The sequence below is a fragment of the Schistosoma mansoni genome (genome assembly GCF_000237925.1).
Source record: "Schistosoma mansoni, WGS project CABG00000000 data, supercontig 0226, strain Puerto Rico, whole genome shotgun sequence".
Taxonomy (NCBI): Eukaryota; Metazoa; Platyhelminthes; class Trematoda; order Strigeidida; family Schistosomatidae; genus Schistosoma; species Schistosoma mansoni.
This window is the reverse complement of record NW_017386092.1, coordinates 41,514-54,333: the sequence shown is the minus strand read 5'-3', so window position 1 is coordinate 54,333 and position 12,820 is coordinate 41,514. Positions and strand designations below refer to the sequence as shown.

General features: G+C 36.5%; 1 protein-coding gene across 1 annotated transcript in view; it reads left to right on the top strand.

Moving 5' to 3' along the window:
- Positions 1 to 12,820, top strand: part of Smp_175760 (endosomal trafficking protein, putative) — a gene marked incomplete at both ends in the record, with an annotated part of 113,533 nt that overhangs the window by 82,084 nt on the left and 18,629 nt on the right. Inside the window, 5 exons of the mRNA XM_018791632.1 lie at positions 97 to 495; positions 7,132 to 7,248; positions 10,174 to 10,270; positions 10,409 to 10,489; positions 12,472 to 12,563. Of these exons, the coding sequence (XP_018647306.1) occupies positions 97 to 495; positions 7,132 to 7,248; positions 10,174 to 10,270; positions 10,409 to 10,489; positions 12,472 to 12,563 (786 nt within the window). The remainder of the gene's footprint in view (positions 1 to 96; positions 496 to 7,131; positions 7,249 to 10,173; positions 10,271 to 10,408; positions 10,490 to 12,471; positions 12,564 to 12,820) is intronic.

The following is a 12,820-nucleotide window of genomic DNA, read 5'->3' as shown; positions in this document are numbered from 1 at the left end:
AGTGTCAGTTAGGACAAAACTCGAGTACAATAGATTTCACTGTCAGTCACTTATCAAATAAAAAGTAACTATCATTTCTTGTTTTTTTTTGTCTAGGTTTTAGCAAATCGTTTAGCCTTATTATCATTATGGGCTATTGGTCGAATGGTTAATGGTTATGCAACTGGTCGTGAAGTAACAGAAGATGGTTATTTAATGCGTGAAGGACCAGATGTTATGGAAGCATTAAGTCGTTTATTAACACCACATTTAGCTAGAAAAATTCTTGAATTAAATATATATGATTCAAGTCAAATTGGTCGATTAAGTAATGGTAATAATGATTCACAAATTTTACATGATTTCCCATTGGATACATCTAGGGGGAAGTATTTACGTTCATTGGCTAAATTATTAACTACTAATTCTGTAACACCATATTTAATATGGGATAATCGTTGTAGAGCAGAATTGGAAACGCTAATTGATCTACAAGTTGTACGTTTAATTAAAACTGTAAGTATACTGTTTGTTAAATATGATTATCTGTATTCTGAAATGGAAGATTTACAAAGTGATGTGGGATTTATTTATGTATAATTGAATTTCCATGCTCAGTCAGTCACAACGTAGAACTTCGTACGTACTTCAGTTCGAGTTGCCATACCATATTAGCATAGAGATGCAGTTGTCGATTCAAATCCCATAGTGGTAGAAGTAGTAGGAGTATAATCAGAAATTCAAAAGATTAGGGTTTGAAGATGTTATTCAAGGAGTATAATACAGTGAAATAAATTTGGAAAGAGAAAAAGGATAGGAACGTGAAGAATTCAAAAGGTTGGAATTTGGTAGAACACAAAGAGTGGATGCACCTTCGCCATTGCAAACGATTTTGAGCCATGTCATTCAAGGTCTCTAACCTGTAGGAAGCAATTTCCTACAGGGGTAACTTTAAGCTATTCTCTAAACTGTCGAATACAGAGTCTTGGTTTCGCCAAAGTCAAAACAAGTAAGCTATTTGGCTTAATAAACTTTATCTGTTTCGAACAGTAAGTGGAGAATAGGAAAAATGAGTCAAAGGGGAGAATATTGTTCCAGAATGAACATAAAATTGTGATTGGTGGATAAAACAAAGACAGTCATACAAGGTCAAAGAATTTAGTGTGGTGGTGAGCGTTTCACCTATCATTGGTGTGTTCACTTATCGATCACACTTTACACTCCCCCCGAAACGCGAACCACGTCCGTCGTCGTATGTCGCCGTCAGATAACCGGCTTCTTCCAATAGACACAGGCTTCGCAAATCCCGAAGATTTCTTCGTTTGCCATTCTCAACCTTGCTGTACGAACTCGTCCGTCAGGGCCGTAGCTTACTTGTTCGACAATAGCTTTAGGCCATAGACTTCTGCTCGTTTCAACGTTACCCAGGAGAACTAGGTCGCCGGGTTGTAGATTTCTGCGTACGTTTAACCATTTATCTCTTGTTTGAAGAGTCAGTAGATATTCTCTTATCCACCTATACCAAAATGAGGTAGTTAATCTTTGAGCTTCTTTCCATCCTTTATTGTATAATAAAGTCTTATCCACAGAAACATCGCCGGATGATAATCCTTTGTAAGTTAACAACGATTTATCCGGTATAAGAGCCTCTAGGGTGCCAGGATCATCCGTCATTTTAACTAGTGGTCTGTTATTTAGTATCCTTAAAGCTTCATCGATCGGCACACTTTGAAATAAAAGCGCTCTTAGAATAGTCCAATAGATGACCGATGAAATGGGAATATTTAACTGTTCTTTTGCATACTTGCCGACTTTAGTACAAAGAGCAGATACTGTTAATTCCATTCTGGTTAGGTTTCCATGATACTCACGAACTTTGAAACATGATTCTTTTGTTCGGATGTTCCACTCGATTCCCAGAGTTCGCTTACTCGTCCCATTAGACTCGCAGACGGTAACGTTTCCTTCAGTACGGTCTTCCTCTGGGTCGAACTCCAACACTTCAATATTATTGCTAGTCCATTTAGTTAAATTATATCGTCCCAAACTTATGAGTCTTTTGAGATGTGAATACGTCAGTTTAGCTTCTTCTAAAGCATCCATACTTAACAATAAGTTGTCAACATAAAACTGTCCCTTAGCTAAGTGCGTAAACACCCTGGGAAATTCATTTTGATTGTCAGAATTCGTTTTCTGCAAGACGAACGTGACGCCACATGGCAATGAGGTTGCTCCGGACAGACAGACTTTCGTTCCGTAGATCTCTGACTCCTTTTCCAAGTCCCCACCTGGCCACCACAAATACCTAAGAGCATCTCGACCATGCACCGGAACTACTACTTGATGGAACATGGCTTCAATGTCCGTCGTAAGACCTATCGGTCGTTGCCGAAACCTTTTAAATACGTCTACTAGGTTATTGACTAAATCAGGTCCAGAATAAAGATTCTTGTTTAAAGACGTTCCAGCATACTGAGCTGCACAATCAAAAACTATTCTTAACTTGTTAGGCTTCTTGGGATGAAAGACAGGGTGATGAGAAAGATACCAAATTCGTCCATCAACGTGGTTACCGTTTACCTTTTCAGCATAATCTCGTTCTATATACTGAGTCATAGTGCTCGTATAGTCTTGGAGCAACTTCGTATCCCGAATAAGTCGACCTTTTAAACAGTTAAGTCTACGTTCTGCTAATTTCTTATTATTAGGTAACTTGTGTTCGTGCCTCCAAGGCAGAGCTATTCGATAGTGCCCATTTAACCTTTGCACTGAATTTGATATAGCATTGAGTGCTATACAGTCTTCTACAGACATCGGCGTAGTACAACTAAATGGATCTTTGAATTCAGTTGAGTATAGTTGTTCAAACTTGTCCTCTAATTCCTCTTTATCTGAGAGGTAATTAAGTACACGTTTGTTTCCATGAAGTTCCCCGTAGGGACCAAACAACGTCCAACCTAATAGAGTCCTCACGGCAGACGGTTCATTCGTGTTTCCGGTTCTTATCTCTTTCATCTCGTGTATATTCGGTACATTACACCCAATCAACAGTTTGACATTCTCGTTTTTTACTCTCGGAAAACTTATATCTTTTAAATGAGACCAGGTTGCCATTTGATTTGCCGTTGGCACAGTCCTGTGAACCGACGGTAGTTTTTCGACTGTCAACACTTTCTGCACCTTAACAGATGACGAAAAATCTATCGAGTGCAACTCTACATAAACCTCCTTGGATATAAAAGACGATTCATTACTAAGAGTTTTTAAAGACACAGTTTTTGGTTTTCCCTCGAGGCTTAACTCCTTAGCTAGATCATCAACAATGAGGGACGTATCTGACCCACTATCTAGCAAGGCGCAAGTCTGAATAATCTTCTCACCATTTTTTAACCATACAGGCACCACTGCAAATGCTACTGGTCTCTGCATACGCTTAACACTTTCGTCCGTACAGAACTGAGTATTAATGTAAACATCACTATTGCTAACTCTCTGTTCTTTCTGCTTCTCGTGTAACAGGGTATGATGTCTCCAACCGCATCCTTCAACAACACATGACCTCGGCGATCGACAGTTTCTTGCTACGTGGTTAGCCTTCAGACAAACATTACATAACTTGTTTCTAAGAACGAATTCTTTCCTTTCTCTAACATTCTTGTCTTGAAACTTCTGACACTGATCTAAAGAATGATTACCTGAGCACTCCAAACAGGATGAACTAAGTAAAGGGACATTGTCATCATTAATACTCGCGTAAGATATCCTTGCTGCATTGTAATCTGCACTAATTCTACCTTTTAAAACCCCAACATCCCTATTGTCACTATTACTACCGCGATTGACGAGTAATCCATACCGAGTATTAGCCATATCCGCTTGTTCCTTTACAAAGGCAGTAAGGTCGGCGAACAGAGGCTCACGACCTCCTCTGATAATCTTATAAGCTGTCTTTAGCCACTTTTGTTGAACATGCGTCGGTAATTTCAGAACCATAGCTTCAATAGTCCTGGTAGAGTTCAGGTCAGAAACGTAATTCATTTGTTCGAGAGTCAAACAGCATGCTTGCATTTCCCGGGACAATTTTCTTAAACCATCTGGTTGGTTCCTTTTTATATTGGGAAAATTTAGCAAGTTGTCGATGAACGTGCGTGCTATTACGTGCTTTTGACCAAAGGTTTCTTCTAAAAGCTTTAGGGCTTGATGATAGCCTATCTCTGGTTCTAGTATAGCACAATGAAGAATGGCGGCTTTGGCTTCGCCGTCACAATATTGAATCAAGTAATTTAGTTTAGCTCTAAATCCAATATTCTCGCATCCGATGCATTCCTCGAAATTTCTAATAAAATTCCAGTAATTTATTGGTGTACCATCGAATCTTAAGATTTCCCTTTTTGGTAAATACAGATTTTTTAATATTACATCCTCATTGTTTATTGATCGACCGAGACCCTCACTTCCCTGGCGACGTAACTTTTCTAACTCAATTTCTTTTTCTGAGTTATACGTAGTCTAGCTAACTCTAATTCTATCATACTATTGGTTTCGGGTTTGTCCTTTTCAAGTTGGTCCTCATCATAAACTCCCAGATGGTGTGGTGATAACTCTGGAATCTCATCGGAATCGTAGTATTTATTAAAAGTCATTTCAGTAGATATATCGAAGTTTACTGTTCGAAACTTTGTAGGAAGCAATTTCCTACAGGGGTAACTTTAAGCTATTCTCTAAACTGTCGAATACAGAGTCTTGGTTTCGCCAAAGTCAAAACAAGTAAGCTATTTGGCTTAATAAACTTTATCTGTTTCGAACAGTAAGTGGAGAATAGGAAAAATGAGTCAAAGGGGAGAATATTGTTCCAGAATGAACATAAAATTGTGATTGGTGGATAAAACAAAGACAGTCATACAAGGTCAAAGAATTTAGTGTGGTGGTGAGCGTTTCACCTATCATTGGTGTGTTCACTTATCGATCACACTTTACATAACCATCGATTGCTATCATCTCGCGAATCCCAACCAGGTAGTCTACACCTACCAACATGGCTCAGTCCACTTGTCACTGACTTCATTGATTTGTGCCATGTTTTGGTCCGGCCACCTCTAGTTTTCTTCCAACCTATTCCTACGCCATAAAACATTGCACGTCGGGGCAGTCGGTGGTTGGGCATACGTAACACGTGTCCCAGCCATCTCAACTGATGAAGTTTCACTACTTCACCAATCGATTTGCCATCCTTACCCAGTACCCGTTTCCTAACAACTGCATTACTTACTCGGTGGTCCCAGAATATACGAGCAATGCTAGATATTTTGGGATTATTTTTGTATAATTGAAGTTCCATGTTCAGTCAGTCAGTCATCTACAACGTAGGACCAGGTACATGTTAATATTTCTTGGACCTTATACACGTAGAATTTGACATTGGACATTGAGAAACTTATAAGGAAATATTTCCTTGAAAAAGCTTGGACCAGATTGCCAGGCAAAACATTGGATTTACTTCAAATTCATTCGCTGAGATTTTACAAATATGTCATTCCTATTTAATGTTGAGAAACTTATTTCTTGACTTTTTACCATCCCACGAAAGTCGATTAGTAAATGATCTGAGGTCAAATTCTTAATGTTGGATGTTTTAGTAGTGTGTTTTGATAGTAAAGTGTTCTCTATGAATGGTCAGAATTCTCATTGGTGCATTTCATCATAAGCAGAAAGTAAGGTTAAAATCGTTTTTTTTTTTAAATATCTCACTTCCGTTGATGGCTAGTTTTTCCGGTACCAATGGTAAACTTCAAAACAACGAAAATCGCTGATAAATCTTCTGACTGAACGCTTGAATCGGTTTCCTAAGCTCTTCTAATAACCCCAGACTCGATCTACAGGAAAACTTGAACACGAGATAAAAGGCTTGGAATGTGGAACGAACACTTTACTCTAAAGTTTTTTTTATACGGGAAATATTTATATCAATTCAGAGTGTCTTTGACTTCCAGAAGTTTCTGGAACCATACTAACCATAGTAGTATGGAGGTGATCATCCAATCAGAAATATGACCCGCAACTTCACTTCCTAGATGTTTCTGAGAAACTTATATTCAGTGCTGATTGAACAAAACGTTTTTCAGTGCTTTCAGAGCCCCACTTGTCTTTCTCTTAAGGAATATTCTGGATCTCCTTAGCACTTACACTATGAAAATATTTAAACACAAGAAAGGTGAATACTACCTAGCAGTGAAGACCAGTCTGACGCTCGTTTCGTCCTATTTGGGACTCGTCAGCTGGATGTACCTGCATCTCAGACTTGTTGATATTCACTCTGTGACTCGAACCCAATACCGTTCGCTTCAAACTCCATCGCGTTATCCACTCAGCTATTAGTTCCTGATAGCCACTTGCTTGTGCAAGCAATTTCTCTATCTCAAAGTTCTAATGAAATCACTGAATACACCAAACAGATTTATCGAGTTTCATATTTTTGCTTATTTGGAAATCTCTTTATGAGATGAAGAATATTTGTGGTTAAAGTGAACTATTTTTGCAGTTTACCATTGTCCTAATTTTTATTGTTATTTTCCACAACACTGTCTTTATCTGATTTATTGTGGGACAATAACAAAAGTTTTACATTTAAACTCATCCAGTTCAAATTACACAATGTTATCAGTCAGTTCAGCCTATTCTACTCTGTCTGTGGAATGTGACAGTTTCATAGCATTGCTGGCGTTTATTGAAACCACTGAATAGGATACTACTGAGTTTAAAGTACTAGGTCGGGATGACAAATCAATTAATTAGATAATGAATCTTCATCGACTGTGACTTGATTGGAAACATGTGTTACGTATGCTTAACCACTATTATCTGTCCCGATGCGCAATCATTACTGATATAAGATTGAGTTGTAAGAAAGCCGGAGTTTGGAAAATGAAAACGTATCATCAACTGATTAACTCATAAGCCACTCCAGAGTTCAAGTGGATAGCAACTCTGGTATACAGGTAGATCTGTCTAACGAGCTTCAAATAGAAAAAATGACGTTTAGGTCACCTTTTATCTATTTTATGTTAAGTTACCTTTATCTAATCATTTTGTTTCATTACATAACCATTCTCTTTTATTTATCTTTTCATATTCTTATTTGGTAATAATCATTAGGGTGAATGTAATTTAAACTCTGTACTATCATTTACTCATGAATCATATGCTCAAGAATTATTAATTGGTGAAGTGTTTGTCAGATTATATAATAAACAACCAGCTTATACATTAGATGTAAGTAAAGGTTTTTATTCTGTTTTTTGTTATTGTTAATAATTACAGATTTTTAATCACATTTGGTTTTGTGGAGATTTTAGTATTTTTCAAAGTTGAAATCATGAGTCAATTGAAGCTAAACCACCATGGAAAACCTGGAAGCACTGGACTGCCGTTCAGTCCTATTACGAGACTCCTCAGCAGTGCGCATCCACGATACCGCACTCGCAAGATTCGAACCCAGGACCTACCAGTCTCGCACCAGAGCATTTAACCGATACAAATTTTTATATAACTGTGTTAATATACAGGCTTTTGCGTTAATTAATGGGAGACTAACAATGTTTAGAGTATCGTAGTTATCTATCAATGGCATTAGATGGTAGTTGCGTAATATCACGAGTTGTTTAAAGTTAGAAATCTAAACCATTGAACGTCAATTTAGTGATTTAAGGATATAATACTCTCTTAGAGACCTAATAGTATAAGTTTCGATCACTGATGTAGTTGTGAACGTGGAATGACGAAAAATCCCATACTATAAAGAAACAGCAACCCAACGTTTTCTGGTTTTTAATGACTTTTTGTACGATGATATGTGGATAATGTATCTGCACCAAAATAATCATCTGTTAAGTAGTATATTCACTATATTTTAAGGGGAATCTACGACTGTTGAACTCCAATCATGTTAGGAAAGAGACAGTTATCTATCAATATATAATGGAATGTTTATCTTTCCAGATCACTCATTGAATGCCAAAATATATTCTATTGGATAGTAGCTTGTTTGTTCGAAATATATTATTCTTCTACTCGTATATTCGATTACATTCTGAATGAAGTCTCTTATACGATGATAAAAAAGTTGTCTTACAATGTCTTTTGGATTGAAAATGAGTTTTATGCTCTCTGTTATTGTAGAGTGAATAGATAAGGAAGTATAACCAGTGGAACTAATGTACAGATTAGTATTATTAATATCTTCACTGTATAATTAATAGATAAGTGTATTTTTATAACCATATTATCCTCTTGTTACAAGCTTGCAATAGACCTACTGACTATTGTTATGCGTTTTACTATTCCTCAACTATTTCTGAATAATTGTTACTATTTACTTCGCTCTCTGCCAGTTATGTCGTGACTGTATCCACAGTATAAATTCAGATTTAGGGAGCGTCTGATAATCAATATATATAAGTTAATGAGTGTTTTAAGTAGATCTTATGTTGGGTGGTTGAAATATGATCATAGATGTCTAGGTTACTGTACTTTGCTTTGAAACTGAAAAATGGAAATTAATGGATGAACAATACTCAAGGTTACTTTAGCCTCAGCTCAAGGTTAATCGTATTGGTCGGGACGTACTATTCACAAAGGCTTAGGATGCCAGACTATAAATGGAATATCGTACACGAGTTAGTGAAATTTAAATCGGAATTCTCATTGGAGAATCTACTGAGAGATTTTCATTAAGTTCTCAGCTATAACATCATCGTCAGATTGTACCAATTCATGAGAGAATATTTAATATCTTTTTAGTACTCAGTTTTCCAAATAAAATTAACCCCATAACTAGTTTCGAACACGGATTTACAGACGGTACTGGGAGATTCTTGTTTTATGACCAGATTACTTATCAGTAATCAGCGTTTATCTTCCTTTTCTTGTACGTCATTGGTTAACTTAATTGTAGACAAACTAGCTATACTCTTATTAGTTGAAAACTCATTTTACTTGGATAATTATTTTGAGCCTTTCATTTTACGTTTGACCGCTTTGTGAGTGACTGTTTATCACCTTTGGCGTAAACCTAAATTTAACGAATTATATTTTATTGTAATCATGAACCGATCCGATATGGAAGCACTAAACGACCGTTTCATCCTATAATGAGGCTCCTCAGTTGCACTCGACTACGACTCTGCACGCGGAATCGAACTTAAAATTTCCGATCTGTCGTGCGAACGTTCAGCTGAGCTTGCATTCATTGTTGTCAATGTCTAATTTCAATCAACCCATTACATCACGACTATTTTCAACGGTCTTCGGTGTGTAAAACTGCCTCACACCCAAAATGGTTCATCTTCACTAGTCACGGCTTTTGACTACGAATCCTGGGTTCAATTCTCAGATTCATGGTCGTGGATACGCATTAGTGAGAAGTCCCATACTAGGATAAAACGGCTGTTCAGTGCATGGAGGTTTTCAACGGTGGTCTAACTTAAAGCGGTTCATGATTTCAATGAAATTCAACAATCTTTACTTAAAATAGTCTTCAGACTCAAATATATCTCAGATACGTCATTCTGACAGTTTCTACAAAAGCAATGAGTTTTTGGTTTGTACAACTTGATTACAACAATGAATTACTTATTAGATTTTTTCCTGGTAGTTTACAAGATCAGTGATCAGCCAAATTAGTTTCAACCCGTATTTCGAGCCTCTGAAGAAACATTTCTTTAGGTATTACAGGTGACTTGTAGCAGCGACCTTAAGCTTTATAAGAAAGGAATTATGTAGATAAAGGACTTAAGAAGTAAGGAACGTGGCGAAAATGCTTCTTCTGATCAACACTTTCAAAACTTTTAAAAATTCTATGAAACAACTGATTATGTTTTCATTACCGTTGGCAATTTGTAGTCTGTTTTCTAAGAATTCTTTAAATCTAACAGTCACACACATAATCTTACAGATACTTCTGCTTTTCTTTCTATGAAAAGTAGTCTTCCGAGTAAAATTCCTTTCATACTTCCCCCTTTTCTGATTTCTGTTTGAAATCGAAGTATAAAAGAATTCCGAGGTTATAGGGGATTGATTATGAAATCAATCTTTAATCCTGTTCAAGTACATTACATAACATATCTATAAACTATTCTAAAGATAACTAATTTGATTGATCTTTACTTCCTATATTCTTACATTGAACTAATTAATCAGGATCCTAAAGGTTTCATCATTGATCTATTTCAATTTCTTACAAATGAATTACAAAATCTTAATTCAGAGAAAGTTTATGACACTAATCATCAATTAAGTCGAACAAATCGAGTTGATTCAGAATTACAATTTATCAATAATATGAAGCAACAACAAAATGATGATGAAGATGATGATTATCTATCTGTAGATGATACAGTCAATTTAGATGAGGAAATTGATTGGGGCGTTGAAGCAAATAATATCACAAATCAATGTGTAACAAATGTTAGTTCAGCTTTAGAAGCATTAACTAATGTTATACGTCATAATACTGGTAAGTAGTTATTATCATCGTGTGTATGTGTGTTCATGTTAGGTGAGTAGTTGCTGTTACCTTGACTTGGTGTTCGGGCATACACTGTCGAGCTAGCTATATTGACTAAAACACTAGTTCCTTTTAGATTTTACCATACCTCAAGAATGAAAGGTCAAACAGTCCTTATAGGTAAATGTGGTAGTTATGAATAAGTATTTTTTTTTGTATTCTTCATATCTCATTTTCATCCTGGAATCATAAGTTATACTATTCTTTTAGACTAGTCTTATACAGTATTAAGTGACCATCATTCATTGTGTGTAAATAATATCTGCCACACTCTCGGCTTCATCATCATCGGACTCTGATTTCAGTTGTTTAAAAAAACGGACTCAGGACAAGATATTATTTATAGGTGCAGATTATTATTGAGGAACCCCGAACTCGGATGAAAGCGACGCTGAATTTCATGCTACTTTTTAGTTTTCAAATAAATAACTTCAATATCTATTTAAGTAGTTCTGATCGTTGTTATTGGCAAGTCGTCTGTTTAGTCGATTCGTTCAAATCTTTAATGAATCTATTTTCCAACCCTGAAAAAATCGGGGATTATTCTTTCTCTTTGAAATTTATTTGAGGTAAATAGTTCGGAGTTCTCTAATTTAAGATTTACATACTATCGCGATACTAAACGCTGGTAACCCCAACTGAGAACTCTACAGTTCGTATGTTTTTCTCATCTATCCTTTGTAAAATTAGGAGATGGTTATATTGGAATTGATACATCTTACACATCTGAAGGGGTTTTGGAGGGATTTCAGTATTTCCATAGTTGAAATCAGGAGTCAATTGAAGCTAGACCACCATGGAACACCGGGAAGCACTGGACGGCCGTTTCGTTCTATTATGGGACCCCTCAACAATGCGCATCCACGATCCCGTCTATCGGTTAAGTGCTCTGGCGCGAGACTCGTAGGTCCTGGGTTCAAATCTCGGGAGGCGGTATCGTGGATGAGCACTGTTGAGGAGTCCCATAATAGGACGAGACGGCCTTCCAATACTTCCAGGTTTTCCATGGTGGTCTAGCTTCAATTGACTCATGATTTCAACTATAAAAATTACACATATTTATTTGACGGGTAAAAATAGGAATAGGTTCAACAGCTAAAGTGATCTAGAGCTTTTGTAAGTGAGGTCGGATAGCAGAAACTGACTATTGGAAAGCATTCATAAAATATATTTTTTAATATTTACAATTTGAATGCAGATTTTAGAAATCGGCTACAATATCGGTACAATCAGTGCTGAGTACTTCTTACTATAACAAAATTTTTGGTATTGAATGGAGTCTCTATTATTACTATCATTAGTAGTGTATCGGAAATTTTGTGAAAAATAATCGAATCACACTAGTGGGTATATTCCAGCTTGATCGATAGAATTCAATCAACACTAAAAGACTTGGATAACACGACTTCGGTCACTACTCAATAAACACTCAATCAGGAACATCTCCGTCCTATAGGAGGTTAGTCGCCACCTGAATAGCTCAGAGGTAACATATCTAACTCCGAAGCTATGCGAGGCTGTTTCGAATCCAACCGAGAGCATTAGTTCCCTCAAGACTACAGATACACTGTAGTAATAAGTACCAACTATAACAGGAAATCTAGGTCAATATGCAGAGTTTTATATCGATCACTATCGCTCATTGAATAGTACATACTATTGTAAGTCACTTCGACCAGTGACTGATTTGTAGCTTGATCCATAGGATTTGATTAGTACTAATTGGCTCAACAAACATGACATTGTTCACGTCAATTCTATGCTTCTATTTTCGTGAAAAAGAAACGCACTTAATTCCTAACGTCAGTTTTTTTTTACATTGTTGTTGAAGTGTGTATTTCATTTGTTCATTGTTTTCTTGTTTAACCAATTCTTTTCCTCCTTACTCTGCTTCTTTTCTATCATTTCTCTTATGTTCTATTTGAAATCAGGCTTAGAAATTCAATGTATTGGACATTTCCCCTTACTATTCTCTATACTTGATTTACATGATCATCCTGAAGTTCAACTACGGGCGTTAGATGTAAGTATTATCTATTATTATTATATACACATTCAGTATATATCAACGTTAATTATTCTTTACGGATTGACTTTCATAGCGTCGTGGTATCTTTTAAGAACCAACAAGCACTAAGTATCTGTTTCATCCTAGTGTAGAACTCCTCATTAGTTGCAGCACCTGCTGCTCCGCCGAAAATCGGACTTTGAACCTCTGCGTCTCCTGGTGAGGGCTAAACTGTTAGTCTATTAAAATGATTTCCGTTAGAGCAGACTTCC